This window comes from Scyliorhinus torazame, chromosome 17 (assembly GCF_047496885.1).
Source record: "Scyliorhinus torazame isolate Kashiwa2021f chromosome 17, sScyTor2.1, whole genome shotgun sequence".
In the NCBI taxonomy this organism is placed as follows: Eukaryota; Metazoa; Chordata; class Chondrichthyes; order Carcharhiniformes; family Scyliorhinidae; genus Scyliorhinus; species Scyliorhinus torazame.
This window is the reverse complement of record NC_092723.1, coordinates 164,099,019-164,115,514: the sequence shown is the minus strand read 5'-3', so window position 1 is coordinate 164,115,514 and position 16,496 is coordinate 164,099,019. Positions and strand designations below refer to the sequence as shown.

The 16,496-nt window shown below is 46.4% G+C and overlaps 1 protein-coding gene and 1 long non-coding RNA gene across 2 annotated transcripts in view; one reads left to right on the top strand and one right to left on the bottom strand.

The window, feature by feature from the left end:
• The window catches only part of LOC140394357 (uncharacterized), a 154,403-nt gene that overhangs the window by 44,099 nt on the left and 93,808 nt on the right, over nt 1-16,496 (top strand). The gene's annotated exons all lie outside the window — the stretch shown is intronic.
• The window catches only part of fam20cb (FAM20C golgi associated secretory pathway kinase b), a 138,234-nt gene that overhangs the window by 119,428 nt on the left and 2,310 nt on the right, over nt 1-16,496 (bottom strand). Inside the window, exon 2 of the mRNA XM_072481556.1 lies at nt 14,301-14,473. Coding sequence (XP_072337657.1) covers nt 14,301-14,473 — 173 coding nt within the window. The remainder of the gene's footprint in view (nt 1-14,300; nt 14,474-16,496) is intronic.

Here is a 16,496-nt window from a genome sequence, read left to right as displayed (position 1 = left end):
CCCTAATCAGATTATATATTGACAGTCTATGGGATATTGAATGGTTAGCTCAGTGGGATATGTACATCAAACCATTTGAAATGAAATGAAATAAAAATCGCTTATTGTCACAAGTAGGCTTCAAATGAAGTTTACTGTGAAAAGCCCCTAGTCGCCACATTCCGGCGCCTGTTCGGGGAGGCTGGTATGGGAATTGAACCGTGCTGCTGGCCTGCTTTGGTCTGCTTTAAAAGCCAGCTATTTAGCCCAGTGTGCTAAACCAGCCCCAGGCAGTTTCAGTTTGAATCATAGTATCTCAATCCAGAGACAGAAGTAGGAATGTTTTAAGGGCACATCTTTATTCCAGTGTGGATAATTCGCTACGTTATTTTGAAATATCTTTGTTACTTGCATTTGCTTCTTCATCTCATTCCCCCCCCCCCCCCCCCCCTCCCCCATAGCTGCTTTCTGCTGCGTCTATTTTGCTTCAACAAGGAAGTACAAAGCTGTGGCTCAGTGGGTGTAACTCTTGCCTCTGAGTCAGAGGTTGTGGGTTCAGAAGACAAAAATCTAGGCTGACGTTCCCAAGTGCTGTTCAGGAGTGCTCCAACGTCAGAGGAGCTCTCTTTGGCTGAGACCCTGTCTGACCTTGCAGGGGAAAGTAACGTGAAAGATCCTGTGGCACTATTCCGAAAGAGAACAGGGAAATTATGCTGGCCAGTACCTGCCTCTCGATCAACAGCAGATCACCTAATCATATTGCTGTTTTTGAGAGTTCGCTGCGTGCAAATTGGCTGTCATGTTTCCTACATTACTCCGGTGACTACACTACAGAAGTACTTCAAAGGCTGCAAAGCACTTTAGGACGTCTTGTGGTCATAAAAGGCACGGCGTAAATCCCTGTCTTTCTAATGGTCTCCATTACTGTTAGCCTGTGAGGTTCATTTTAGAATGATTTAAACACAAATCCATTTGAGGAGTTCACAATCGAAATGTCAATGAATTGGAGAAAGTGGGAACAGCTGGAAGGACTCCCTAGACTTAAAAACTGCATTCTGACTTTGAGTTGGCCTTTTAAATAAAAAAGATTTGAATTATTCACTTTGTCCCCAAAAACCAATGTTGGAGTTTTAACCAACAAGGTAAACTGTTCCTTCACTTTCTGAGGTGTAATGGGCTATCGTTACCTTCCTTGGAGCCTTATTTGGTGAGTGTTCTGTTTGGTGCAGCAGGGAACTGTCTGGAGCAGTGGATGCCCCCTGCGTTTTATTCGCCAATCTCAGGGCTGAACAGCACTTTGTACAGGGAAATTTCCCAATCCTGAGTGCCACCCAGCTTGTATTGCTGGAGCCCGTGCAAATGGGGATGCTGGCTGGTGATAGCACCAGACTCTGCTGCGATACCTTGCAGAGTTGAACAGACTGAAACCGTTCACTTTCTAGGCCCATGCTGTCGGAGGTGAGATGCTGAATCCAGTGAGATCCCCACTGCTCTCAGGATGTGAAAGATCCATTGGCAGTACTGTAAAGAACATAGAACATGGAACATACAGTGCAGGAGGAGGCCATTCGGCCCATCGAGTCTGCACCGACCCACTTAAACCCTCACTTCCACCCTATCCCCGTAACCCAATTACCCCTTTTTGATCACTAAGGGCAATTTATCGTGGCCAATCCACCTCACCTACGCGTCTTTGGACTGTGGGAGGAAACCGGATCACCCGGAGGAAACCCACGGGGACACGGGGAGAACGTGCAGACTCCACATAGACAGTAACCCAGCAGGGAATCGGACCTGGGACCCTGGAGCTTTGAAGCCACAGTGCTACCCACTTGTGTTACCGTGCTGCTCAGGGATGTTCTCCCAAAGGCCAACAAGAGGCGATGGTGGTATTATCACTGAGCTTTAGGGGAGACGGTGGCATAGTGGTATTGTCACTAGACTACATAACCAGTGACCCAGAGTAATGCTCTGGGGACCCAGGTTCAAATCCCGACACTGAAGATGGTGAAGTTTGAATTTAATAAAGAAAATCTGGAATTAAAAGACTAATGATGATGATGAAACCATTATCGATTGTCATAAAAACCCACCTGGTTCACTGATGTCCTTTAGGGAAGGAAATCTGTCATGCTTACCTGGTCTGGACTACACGTGACTCCAGACCCACAGCAATGTGGTTGACTCTTAACTGCCTCCTCAAGGGGGAAATAAATGCCCACGACTCATGAACGAATAAAAAGAAAGAAATTCAGAGGCTCCGTGGACATGGGTTCAAATCCCACCAGGGAAACTGGAATAATTTTTTTTCTAAAAGCTAGACTCGCTAAATTATCATCGACCATCATAAAAATGCACCTGATTCACAAATGTCCTTGAGAAGGAAATCTACCATCTTGCCTACAGGTGACTCTTAATCACCCTCTGAAATGTTCAGTTCAAGGGGCAGTTAGGGATCGGCAATCAACACAGGCTTTGCTAGCGATGCCCTCTGTAGACCCATTGGTCGTGTAATTACCTTGATGACATGGCTACATGGGAGGTCACATGTAGGGAGCACAGGAGTCCGTTAGCCCCAGGAGCTCAGGCAGAGTACAAGCGTTGAAGTAGCTGCTGAGCTACGGAATAAACTACTCTTCATTATAGACCTTGTGGTGTGTGATTTGGTACCTAATGCATTTACATGGTGTCAGGAGTTGGCAGTATGGTACAAGGTCTTGGCCGCATCGACCTGCTCGTCTTTGATGAAGATATTGCAGAAAGTTGGGAAAGGATTGAGAAGGAGGGACACACTTACTGCAGTGTTGCATTGTCTGGAAAAGAGGAAAAGGGTTCAGGCTTATACTAAATTATACTTAACGGGCCCCGAGGTCAAGGGTTGTTTGTTTTGAAACAGAGGAGGTAAAAGAGGATCCTGAAATAATACTAAAAATAAAAATCAAGAACACCTGGCTTTCGGTAAAAAATATTATCCTCGATAGACATGCACTTAATTCAACAAACAAGATTATGAATCAACGCCAACCTACACTGCCACCCTGAAAATACTGGCAAAGAAATGCGCATTTGGAACTCTCACTAATGAACTAATCTGGGATCAAATAGTTTGTGGGATTCACAATGATTTAGTCTGCAAGCAGCTGCTGCGAAAGAAATATCGAACGTTGTAAGCAGTCACAGTATTTGGCTGTTAAATGAACAATCAGAAAGAGAAGCAGAGGTTTTGGATGGGAAACAGAAGTATTTACAGTACAGGAGGCACCCTACTCCGGCTGCACTGGCCCGCACTGCCCTGCACCCTCAAAACAGAACCGCTTGTTTTGCATATGCTAAAAGATGCAGAAATGTGGGAAATGGAATTACCAGGTGCTGCAGCTCCAAACCCCAGCAGCTTTCCTCTACCATCTGCAATAGGGAAGCTGGCCGGTCCTCCAGGGATAGGAGTGTCAGTGAGGTGAATGAACTGGAGCTCAGTCAATGCAACAAAGCGCCAGAGCCTCCAACAACACTCTACTTGAGGGTGTTGACACCGTCACAGAAAAGGAGATCTTCAACACCCTCAACATAATTAGCAGCAACGCAAGACTGAAGGTAAAGATTGACACTGGAGTAAAGTGTAAACGTATTATCCAGCCGAATGTTATGGGAGCTAGACCCATATGCAGCGCCAGACCTCAGGCGGACCTCTCAGCTTATGAGGGATAAACCATCCACACCGAAGATGTAGGTACCCTCCCACAGCGCACTCGGCAATTTCAGCTTTCATATAGTTGTCCAGAATGTAATGTCATTTTTAGGCCTTTGGGACAGCATTACATTGGGGCTCATTCAACTTGGTCCAGAAACGCTTGCTCTACAACACCAGGCCCCAGAGATGACAGCATGTCATCTTTAATTGTAACATCATTGGTAAGCAAACAGTTGTACACCACACGAGACTAGATGATACAGTACAGCAAAGTCTGTGCTCCATGAAGCAGAAAGTTGTCAATGAGCTGTATTGGATGACAGCACAAGGCGACATAACTCCTATCGACAAGGCCACAGGCTGGGTGTCAGCAATGGGTGGCTACAGTAAAGAAAGATAGCATGGTTGGGGTATCTATTGATGAACAGGGTGCTGCTCAGACCACATCACCCAATGAAGACGGTGGAACTGGTGATAGCAGACATGCCAAATGCCGAGGTGTTCAGTATTCTCAATGCAAAATGTGGATTCTGGCAGATCCTGTTAGATGAGGACTTTTCAAAACTAGCCACAGCCACGTCTCCGGTAGACAGATATTGTTTTCTTCAATGCCCTATGGGATCTCCACTGACATCGAGGTCTTCCAGTGCTGCATGGCCAACCTTTGTAGGCCAACCTTGTAAAATCATTACTGATGATACCCTTGTTTGGGGGCATGCTATGCAAGAACATAATGCGCATCTTTGTCTAGTCCTTGACAGAATCAGGACCTTACAGTTGAACCTTAACCCTGCAAAATGCAGACTCAGGGTCAACCATGTTCCCATGTGGGTCATTTACTTACAACCAATGGTGTGACGCTTGATCCAGATAAGACAATGGCTATATGACAGATGGCCCTCCCTGTGGACAAGCACGCCGTGCAGTGTTTTCTGGGAATGACAAACTATCTTTCTAAATTCAGTCCGTATTATACTGAGGTCACTGGCCCTCTTTGTCAACATCTCTACCAGGACAGCGGGGTGGCACGGTGGTTAGCACTGTGGCCTCACAGGGACCCGGGTTCAATTACGGTCTCGGGTCACTGTCTCTGTGGAGTCTGCACATCCTCCCCGTATGTGCGTGGGTTTCCTCCAGGTGCTCCGTTTCCTCCCGCAGCCCAAAGATGTGCAGGTTAGGTGGATTGGCCGTGCTAAATTGCCTCTCAGTGTTCAAAAAGGTTGGGTTGGGTTACGGGGATAGGGTTGGGGCGTGGACCTAGATAGGGTATTCTTTCCAAGGATCGGTGCCGACTCAATGGGCTGAATGGCCTACTTCTGCACTGTAGAGATTCTATGATGTTGAATGGTGCTGGCAGGAGTACCACACTGTGGTCTTCAACAGACTCAAACAGGCATTCGCAGCCCCAGCAGTGCTACAATATGACGTTCGAGCACCTGTACTCATTTCAGCAGACGCCTCCCGGCACGGACTTGGCGCACCGCAGTCTGCATCCAGAATGGCAGACCAAGAGCCTTTGCTTCAAGGGACCTCACTGACACTGAGACTCATTATGGACAACTTGAAAAAGAACTGCTTGCTTTAAACTTCACTTCTCGGAGGTTTCATGACTTGATATATTGTTGTCCTGCAACAGATCATCAGCCACTCATAACTAGCTTAAAAAAGCCTCTCTACACTCTGTCTGCATGACTGCAACCATGATGCAAAAGCTACAACATTACAATCTCAACGTCATCTACAAACGTGGTAAGGGGCTTATGGTGAGGCACGTATGGCTAGAATTGATATCTATCAGGGCTGTACTTGGCTGATGCCCTTGCCAGAGCCTTTCTGCCCACTACAGGCCAGGGGTACCATGAAAAAGATATGGAAATCATGACAACAGAGGTGCTGTCCTCCCATAGAATCCATGAATTCAAAGATGCCTTACAGGCAGACAATTGCATGGCATCATCAAGAGGGGCTGGCCAGAGTCCTCAAGGGAGCTTCCTCTGCACATTTTTCACCATTAAAATGAACTGATTGTACAGGTTGAATTAATAGTGCGAGGCCAGCGATTCGTCATCCTCACTTCCCTTCAGAGGTACGACACCCAGCAACTTCACCAAAGGCACCCTGGGTTGGAAGCAACTTCACCAAAGGCACCCTGGGTTGGAAGCAATCAGATGCAGGGCCAAGGAATCACTATGCTGGCCCTCCATGTACACAAACATGGAAAGGGAGATTTCCAGATGTGCACCACACATTGCACTTATGCCACATCAATCAAAAGAACCGCTGCATTTGCATGACATCCCAGACCTCCCATGGCTGCCCACAGCAGCTGGCATCTTCGAATGGAATGTGAAGCAACATTTAGATTTAGTTGATTACGTATTCCGTGTGGTTTGAACTCGACTATTTGCCAAACATGACGGGTAACAACGTCATCCCGAAGGTCAAAGAAACACTTTGCCACAAACGGCATCCCTCAGAGGCTCATGACAGACAATGCTCGCCGATTCGTCTCCGCTGAATTTTGTAACTTTACACACACAAAAGGCTTTGAGTATATCACGAGCAGCCCCCCTATATCCACAGCCAAACGGTCTGGTGGAATAGGCAGTTCACTCAGCAAAGCGTCTTCTAGAGAAATGTGTCCCGGATCGCACAGACTGTGCTGCACGCCCCAGCTTGCAAAATCTACCTCGACAGGGCCTGCCCTCATTCCAAGAGCCGGTGCAGACTCGATGGGCCGAATGGCCTCCTTCTGCGCTGTAAATTCTATGATAATCTATGATTCAGACCGCACGTGGCCATGACCAGTTATCAGTGGTACACAGCCATGCCCCACAACCAAACAGTTATGTGGTAGCCTCGGATGGTGTCTATTACTTACACAACTGCTGGCACCTTCTACAGGTATCAGAACCAGCCCAACAGATGATACAGCACTTCATGCATCAGGCCTATGGCTCAGGCCCCCTGCACCAGGAGACATGCAGACTGCTCCAGAGGCCAATGAAGTGAGCCCTGCACCTACAGAACATGCTGACAGAATGTTCCAGATCACCCACACTCAGGACACCAGCCAGAGAAAGATTACAACACCACCAACTGGCGTATCCACACGCTCAAGAGTCCCTGAACAAACTTCACACAAGGTTCTAGATCTTTATTACCACTTAGCCTAGAACTGGCTTTCAAATTTTAGCTTTCAGGGGCCAAAGAGATGGGATGGGCTATGCACCAGCTGCAACGGCTTTACCTGTGCCTCACTGTATGTGTAAATAGTTAGGCATTGTTAGCTTGTTTAATTTGTATGTGACACAATGGTCTGTACATAGTCTCCTATTGCGCCCACTGTCACATCTCATGCCTCCCGGTGTTCCAGCTAAACGCGGGAGATGTAGACCGAGTGGTCACGTGATGACATGGCGACAAAAGAGGTCACATGTGGAGAGCGCCGGAGTCAGTTAGCCCTGGGAGTGTGGGCAGAGTACAAGCGTTGAAGTAGCCGCTGAGCTACAGAATAAACTACTCCTCATTATAGTCCTTGTGGTTTAGGATTTGGAACCCGACACATCTACACCCCACATCCCGAAAAGGAATTTTAAACACACTTTATCCACAACCAACATCACTCAAAGAAATTATCTGTTCATTATCCCAATGCTGTTTGTGGGAGCTTGCCGTATCCACCTTGGCTGCCATGTTTCCTACATTACAACAGTGGCCACACCTGAAAGAGCACTTAGTTGACTGAAAAGCAATTTGGGACACGCTGAGGCTGTGAAAGATGCTACATGAATGCAAATCTTTCTTTCGTTCTGTATATTAAGATTGGCAAATTTGGCCAGCGGCCACTATGACAACAACATATATAGCACCTTCTACTTAATAAAACATCCTAAGATGCCCCTCAGGAAAATTATAACGCGAGATATGACACGGAGCCACATGAGGAGATATTAGGACAGATGACTAAACATTGGTAGCATTTCAGGAGTCTCTTAAAGGAGAGAAGGGAGGTAGAGAAGTGAAGAGGAGGCGGGAGGGATGAATCCCAGGACCCAGGCAGCTGAAAGTGCACCCACTAACGGGGCGGCGATTAACACCAGGGATGCTGAAGAAGTCAGGATTAGATGGGTGCGGAGATCTCGGGTGGTTGCGGGGCTGGAGGAAGTTACAGAGATTGGGGGGGGGGGGGGGGGGGGGTCACGGAGGGATTTAAAAACGAGGATCATTATTTAAACTCAAGACTTTGCTTGAGCAGGGGTCAACGTAGGTCACTGAGCATGGGGGCGGGTGATCGGTGAATGGGTCTTGGTGTGCGTTAAGGCACAAGCAGCCGTTAAACCTTACACTAGCTTCATAGTCAGGAGAGAAAAAGGCGTACACATCACATTTCCAGTCTTCACATGGCCTGTGCTTTGGAACAAAGTGTCCTGAAAGTGCTTAGCAAAGTCCATCAGTTTGCAATCAAGAGTACCTTTGTAGACCAGTGTGTCCTTCTGCAATGTTTTTTTTTTTTTGCGTTCGCTTATTTGAATATGAGCATGTAGATTTAATGACGGTGGGGACCGGTTCAACCATGACACCTTTGTATTGCTACTTAACACCATGGCAATACCTGGATCACACCCGCTATCCTATCACTCTCACTGCCCTGCTATTTCCTCATTGCCCTGCTATTTCTGCAGTCTCTATATATTATATCACAGTATATACTTCCTTTTGGGAGTTACTATTGATTCTGCCTCTGCCAGCCTTTCAGGCACTGCATTTCAGATCATAACACCTCATTGCATAAAGAAATTCTGCTCATTTGTTCCATTTACCTTTGTGCCAATTATTTTATATCTGTGCTGTCTGGTTACTGACCCTCCTGCCAGTGGAAACGGTTTATCCCAATATACTCTCTCAAGAGCCCTCTTCACTTTGGACACCTCTATACAATAACGCTTCTCTGTTCTAACGAGGACAATTGCAGCTTGTCTCATTTCTCGAGAAATCGCTCACCTCAGGTTGGAGGAGATATTGAGACAACAGTTAGAAAAGAACTTGGGACCTTGAGCTGCATAACTAGAAGCACTGAGTACAAAAGCAGGGGAGTTATGTGTAACGTGCCAGTTAAACCACAAATGTAGAGTATTGCGTCCTGTTCTGGTCGCCACACTGTCGGAGGGACGTAAGCGTCCTTGAGTGGGTGACAAAGAGGTTGAGCAGAATGGTTCCTGGGATGAGGGGTTTTATCTCCAGGTTAGGGTGGAGAGGATGGGGCTGTTCAAAGGAGATTTGAGGGGAGATTGTGTAAGACCATAAGACATAGGAGCAAATTAGGCCACTCGGCCCATCGAGTCTGCTCCGCCATTCAATCATGGCTGATATTTTCTCACCCCCATTCTCCTGCCTTCTCCGCATAAACCCTGATCCGTTATTAATTAAGAACCTATCTATCTCTGTCTTAAAGACACTCTAGTGATTTGGCCTCCACAACCTTCTGCGGCAAAGAGTTCCACAGATTCACCACCCTCTGGCTGAAGAAATTCCTCCTCCTCATCTCTGTTTTAAAGGATCGTCTCTTTAGTCTGAGATGGTGTCCTCTGGTTCTAGTTTTTCCTGCAAGTGGAAACATCCTCTCCATGTCCACTCTATCCAGGCCTCGCAGTATCCTGTAAGTTTCAATAAGATCCCCCCTCATCCTTCTAAACTCCAATGAGTACAGACGCAGAGTCCTCAACCGTTCCTCATAGGACAAATTCTTCATTCCAGGGATCATTCTTGTGAACCTCCTCCAGACACTTTCCAAGGCCAGCACGTCCTTCCTTAGAAACGGGGCCCAAAAGTGCTCACAATACTCCAAATGGGGTCTGACCAGAGCCTTATACAAGATTCTATTCCCAGTTCGCTGATGGTATAGGACTAGGGGACACAGATTTAAGGTTCTGGGCAAGAGTGACAGGGGGGGTGCGAGGAAGACCGTTTTTACTGGAGTGGAACACGATCGGGGGTTTGTTACCCTGAGGGTGGTGGAAGCAATGACAATGAATGATTTCAGAAGGAAATTGGATTGGCATTGGAGGGAAATACACTTTTCAGGGCCATGGGGCTAGAGTAGGGGGACTGGCTTATGCTACAGAGAGCTGTCATGGGCTTGATGGGATGAATGGCTTCCCACTGTGCCGTAACGATTCTTTGAATCATCCTGGCCAATTTCATTGCATCCTCGCTGAGGGCTTGACATTCTTTCAAGTGTAGCACGTGAAATTGGACACTATACTCCAGCTGAGGTTTCAGCAGTGGTTTATAAAAGTTTACCACCAGAATTGTAAATCATTGGACTGCTGAAGACCATGCCGTAAAAAGGCAAATGTGAATCCTTTCCTTGATGAGCTGAGGTATAGAATATGAAAGCAGGGAGGTTATGCTGGAGCAGTATAAATCTTTAGTTGGGCCACAACCTGAGTTCTGTGTACAGTTCCGCTCACTTCATTACTGAAAGAATGAAATTGCACAAGAGTGGGTCCAGAGGAGATTTACGAGGATGTTGCCAGGACTGGAAAAACGCAGCTCGGAAAAAGATTGGAGAGGCTGGGGGTGTTGTCCTTGGTTCAGTGAAGACTGAGGGGAGAATTGATTGAGATGTACAAAATTGTGAGGGGCCTGAATAGGGTGGATTTGAAGGGTTTATTTACCGCAGCAAAGAGGTCCGTGACTAGAGGGCATAGGTTCAAAGTGTTTCGTAGAAATATTAGAGGGCAGAAAGGGAAAAGCCATTTGACCCAGAGGGTTGTAGAGGTGTGGAACTCACTGCCCATAAGGGTAGTCGAGGCAGAAACCCTCAACTCATGTAAAAGGTGTCTGGATTTGCACCCTAACCTGCAGGCCCACAGATCAATGGCTGATAAGTGGGAGTATCTTGGACGGCTCATTTATCAGCCAGCACAGACATGTTGGGCCATGTGGCCTCTTTCTGTGCCATACATTTTCTATGATTCTATGTGATGCATCACTCCTATTTTCTGAGATGCCAAAAAAAAAAAGGCATATAAAGTGGTTGAGTGAATTCTATCACCACACAAACTGCAGAGCTTAAAGACGAAGGCCCATTTCCAAGGGACGGTAAGAAATGGACAATAAATGACAGCGACATCCACATCCCACAAATTCACAATTTGTTCAAAGTAAACATGCCCGAATCGTTAAAAAATTGATGTGATACGCTTGCAGTGCCATTCAAAAATATCAGGATGTCCCAAAGCTTTTGTAGTGTCAATGGCCATCTAAGAATTGTGGCAGCCAATTCATTCACAGCAAGGCCACACAAACAACAGTGCGATAATGACCAAATCGTTTGTTTTTAGTGGATTTTTGTTGAAGTGGGGAGAACCCTCCTGCTCCATTCCTCTGATTAGTGGAACATTACTTCAGATTTGGGGATGTAAAGTTTGGCCTCTGTTCCCCAGGGGTCACTTGCTGAAATGTGTATGTGTGCATACCAAGTGCTGAGCCCCCGGCCTTGTAAGGATGCTCTCCACAGGTGGCTGATCACCTTGGCCTAGCCTTTGAGGGCTAGCTTCATGGGGAAGGCACTGCAAAGCTGCTGGATCTATACCTCACAAGGAGTGATTGCCTTCAGGAGAGGACGGGAGGAATCCAGAGCGGTGGTGCATCATTATCGTGAGAAAAGTTGCAGACCAGTTGCAGGAATTTGTCAGCAGAAAATTGATAGCAGAACTAGAGGGCATAGCCTCAAAATAAGGGGAAGTAGATTTAGGACTGAGCTTAGCAGGAACTTCTTCACCCAGAGGGTTGTGAATCTATGGAATTCCCTGACCAGTGAAGCAGTTGAGGCTTCTTCATTAAATGTTTTTAAGATAAAGATAGATAGTTTTTTGAAGAATAAAGGAATAAAGGGTTATGGTGTTCGGGCGGGAAAGTGGAGCTGACTCCACAAAAGATCAGCCATGATCCCATTGAATGGCGGAGCAGGCTCGAAGGGCCAGATGGCCTACTCCTGCTCCTAGTTCTTATGTTCTTATGATAGAAGACTTCTCTGCAAATCATCCTTAAGAAGCAGGAGCTTGTCCAAGTTGGCACATATCCATATAGATAGGGTTAAGGGGTTCAGTGTGTTGGAACTATTATATTCCAGTGCAGAAGGAGACCATTTGGTCCATCAGGACTACACCTGAAAGAGCACCCTGCGTTAGACCCACTCCCCACCCGAACACCGTAACCCCACCCAACTGGACAATAAGGGGTAATTTAACGTGGCCAATCCACCTAACCTGCACTTCTTTGGGCTGTGGGAGGAAACCCACGCAGGCACGGGGAGAACATGCAAGCTCCATACAGACAGTCACCCAGGGCCGGAATTGAACCTGGGTCCCTGGTTCTGTGAGGCAGCAGTGCTAACCACTGTGCCGCCGTGCCACCTTTTTAAAATTCATTCATGGGATGTGGGTGTCACTGGCTGGGCCAGCGTCGATTGCCCATCCCTAAATGTCCTTGACCCGATTGGCTTGCTGAGCCATTTCAGAGAGCATTTAAGAGTCAACCTCATTTCTGTAAGTTTGGAGTTACATTACCTTCCCTAAAGGATTTTATCGAACCAGGTGGATTTTCACGACAATTGACAATGGTTTCATGGTCATCATTAGTCTTTTAATTCCAGATTTTTATTGACAAGTTTCACCATCCGCTATGGTGGGATTTGAATCAGGGCTTTACCCCGGGTGTCTGGATTACTAGTCCAGTGACAATACTACTACACCATCGCCGCCCCACAGCATTTATATAGCACTTTTAACACTGCAAAATGTCTCAAGGTGCTTCACAGGTCTGCTATCAGTCATATTTGATTCTGCATCACGCAAGAGATGTGAGGGCAAAAAGCCAAAAGCTTGGTCAAGGACATAGAGTAAAGTGGCAACTTGGAGGAGAAACAGGGAAACCGGCAGAGAGGCATTGGAGAGGATTCCAGAGCTGTGGGCCGAGATGGCTGAAGTGATGAGGCAAAGGAAAATGGGGGTGAGCAAGGGGCCCGTAATCAGAGAAGCACAGAGATCCCGGAGGGATGTAGGGCTGGAGGAATTTTTAGAAATAGTGTGGGATTTAACAACAAGGATGACAATTTCAAAATTCAGACATTGCTGGACCGGGAACGAATGTAGGCCGGTGAGGACAAGGGTGGTGGGGAATTGGTGCGATTTAGGGCAGGAGCGACTGAGATCTGCAGTAATGTTGGGGAAAGGTTGCATAATGAATGGCGAATCATGGACCACTGCATAACTAGATCAATATTAACTAATAAAAGAATATACTCATTCTTTCTAATAGTTTGCACAAGGCAATGTGAAAAAATGGCAGTCCGTACTTTATAAGTCATCATAAGTGGAAGGTATTCATTCACAAAGCAGTCAATTACTGGTACCAATTACAGTCAGGATTTAAACTTAGCTAGAAAAGGGAAAAAATACTTCCTTACATTCAAACCCCTTCTGATCATAATTTGATTGGATTGCGTATAATTCAAACTTATTTCACGCTTGATTGATTGCTAATAATCTGATATCAATATTAAAGAAAATTGAATGCGTGTACAAAGCCTTTTATAGAGTCATCTGGCATTATGAAAGCAGATTAAATATTAACTTCCAAAACAGAATTGGATAAATTCTGGACATTTTGCCCTTTCTGTCTGTTTGGTAGAGCTACCCAATTAACCCACTCTCCTGCTCTTTCCTCTTCAAGAATGTATCCAATTCTGTTTCGGAAGTTAATATTGAATCTGCTTTCATCATGCTTTCAGGGAGCCTCCTCTAGATCACAACAGTTCACAGTGTAAATAAATGCTTCCTCATGTCACTTCTGGTCCTTTAACCGATCACCTCAAATCTGTGTCCTCTGGTTACAAACCGTTCTGCCATGGGAAAAAGCTTCTCTTTATTTGCGCTATCAAAAATGGTTCAGGATTTCAATACTTCTATTAAATTTTGACTTAACCGTCTCTGCTCTGGAGAGAGCAACCTCAGCTTCCACCAATTCTCCACATAACTGTGGTCCCCCATCCCTGGTTTCTTGATCCGAGGTCAATCTTTAAATAGATCTTGAGTTAAAATCAACCTGTTTTAGTTGAGAGAGCCCCTGGTTTCAAAATATGACAGGATATGACGAGAGTTGGAGGCATTTACATTGTACTCTCAGCTGTCAGTACCTGTCCCCAACCATATCTAATACACAATCTTTGCAGTCTCACCTTAAGACTTGTATATAATAATATTCCATTGTATGCGTCTGTTGGCATCTCTCCTTTGAGACATTGACCTTTATTTATCTGGTTGGACAGGTCAGTGCAAGCAAGCCTATCAACTCCTATCCTCTACGCTCTGGCACTTCTTATTAGAGATAATGATCTCAGACAAGGAATAATTTTCAATGAGAGATCCATAATCACAGAATCGTATCCTCTGAGGCACACTCACTTCCAATTTATCTCATTACAGTCTCGCTGACAAAGACAGATTACATTTAACTGCATTTCTCCATTTTGAAACACTGGGGGAAACTCTAATTAGGGAAGGAAACACGAAAGGGCAAAGAAAGGAGAACAGGAGCAGGTAATCCAAATTGAGATTTTCCTCACCTACGCTGGAGATCCGCTGGGTCACCAGATCCCCCAGCAGAGCTTCGATCACTGGATTGTGGCGAGAATATAATTCATAACGGTTTATCCCGATGTGAAATTTTAACCAGTTGGGGTATGAGTCTATGGGGGGGTCGCCGGTGGGTGTAAGATCGTCCTCCTCATCGTTGGCCCTGAAAGAGAAAGGGTGTGGGGTCAAACCTGTTCAAGGAGTTGTAACATTACCTGAATGCCATGTGCAGGCTGGAAATAAAGGACTGGGGGTAAGGCAGGGGTTTTTCCCTTAAAATGTCTCCCATCCCCTTTTGTGACGACGGACAGTAAATTGGAGAGAAGGAAGGGAGAGAGAGAAAGATAGGTGAAAAAAGAAAAAAGCAGAAGCGAGGGAGATGGTGAAGAGAGGTTGGGAAAGAGAGAGAGGAGAGACACACCCAGATCCTCTTCTTGATCACCTATTTAAGCCAGTGGAAAAATCACAGCAGTTGATCTTTCAGAATGAGCTGGTACGGATGGGTACCAATATACAGCCAGTAAACCCATGTTTCCTATAACTCTTTCCGCGCAGAGCTTCAAAAATTGTCTTAACGTGTCCTTGATTTCTAACACCACTTTAGTAGCAGAAATTTATTACCAACAGAAAACAATGCCCCAATCGTCCCTTCCAAAAGAGATGGTACATCTCCCATTGTCTCTGTCACCCACCCAGTAACTACAATTCCATCTCAGGTGTTTGTGTTGTCACATTAGAATAATGAGCCAGTATTCTGTTCATTGGTCAGGGAAAGCTGTATAGGGCGAGTGGAAAAGAGGGAAATTGAAATGACTGAAACAAGTATGTAGAGAGAGCACGCAACGTGTGTGAGAGAGAGAGAGTTGGGCCAGAGAAATAGGGCAACAGGACAAATGGGAAGATTGAGAGGCACGAAGCAGGCAGAGTAGACAGTGTGAAAAGGAGATGGGGAGTGATACAGATAAAACGCTGCTGGAGGAAACAGGGAGAGCAGAGGCAGTGATACAGTTGTCAGTGAACCTGCTCCATGCACAGCTTCAGTATATGCCACTCACACACAGGGTGTCAGGTACTGGCATTTCTGCAGGAGATGGGAGGGTTTTATTTCTGTCAAAAGGGGTACGTTGGGAAAAGGTGTAAATCATGTACTATTTTACATGTCCACAACATGTCCTCACTACTGAGATTGGGGATATGTGGAAAGGCTATCTCAATAGCAGAGCTCCATTTAGACCAAATGATGACATAAGGAACAGAAAATGCTGGATAAATTCAGCAGGTCTGGAGAGAAAAACAGAGTTAAGGTTTCAAGTCATTATGACTCTTCTTCAGACTTAAAAAAACCAGTTTGCGTCAGGAAATATAAGGGCGGGACATTCTTTAGAGCCTTGTCTTCCTTTCTATCCATCTCACTCTCTCTCCCTCCCTGTGTGGCTGTTTGTCTTTCTCATTCTGTGTTCTCTGTCTTTATTAATCACGGTGTATTCCCCAACTCTCAGTACCTGTTTCTGCCTGTTTGCTTGTGTGTGTCTTTCTGTCATTCTCTCTTTGTCTCTTCCCGCAGCCACCCCCCCCTCTCTCTCTGGGTATGCCTTGTTTACTGCCTGTCTCTCTCTTTGTGTTTTCTCTTTAACCCTCTCTGTCTCGTTTTGTCTTATTATCTGCCACATTCCCTCCCTCCCTCATTTGCTGTTTGTCATTTTCCTCACTCTCTCTCTGTCACTTTCCCTCTTTCCCCTCTCTGTCACTCTGTCGCTCTCCTCCCCCTCGCCTCACTCTCTCTCTTCCCCCTCACCCCCTCGCTCTCTGTCTCTCTCTTTGCTCCCCTCACCCCTTGTCTGCCACTCTCTTCCTCTCAACCCCTCTGTCACTCCCCTCTCACTCTCTGTCTCTCACTCTTCCCCTCACCCCTCTCTGTCTGTCACTCTCCCGCTCACTCTCTCTCCGCCTTTCTCCCTCCTCCCCTCACCCCCCTCTCTCCCTCCTTTCCTCACCCGCTCTCTGCCTGTCACTTTCCCCCTCACTCTCTGTCTCTCTCCCTCACCCCTCTCCCTGTCACTCCCTCTTTCTCGCTCTCTCCTCCCCTCGCCCCTCTTTTTGTCACCCTCTCCCTCACTCTGCCTGTGTCTCTCCCTCTTCCTCTCTCTCACTTTCCCCCTCATTCTCTGTCTCTCTCCCTCCTCCCG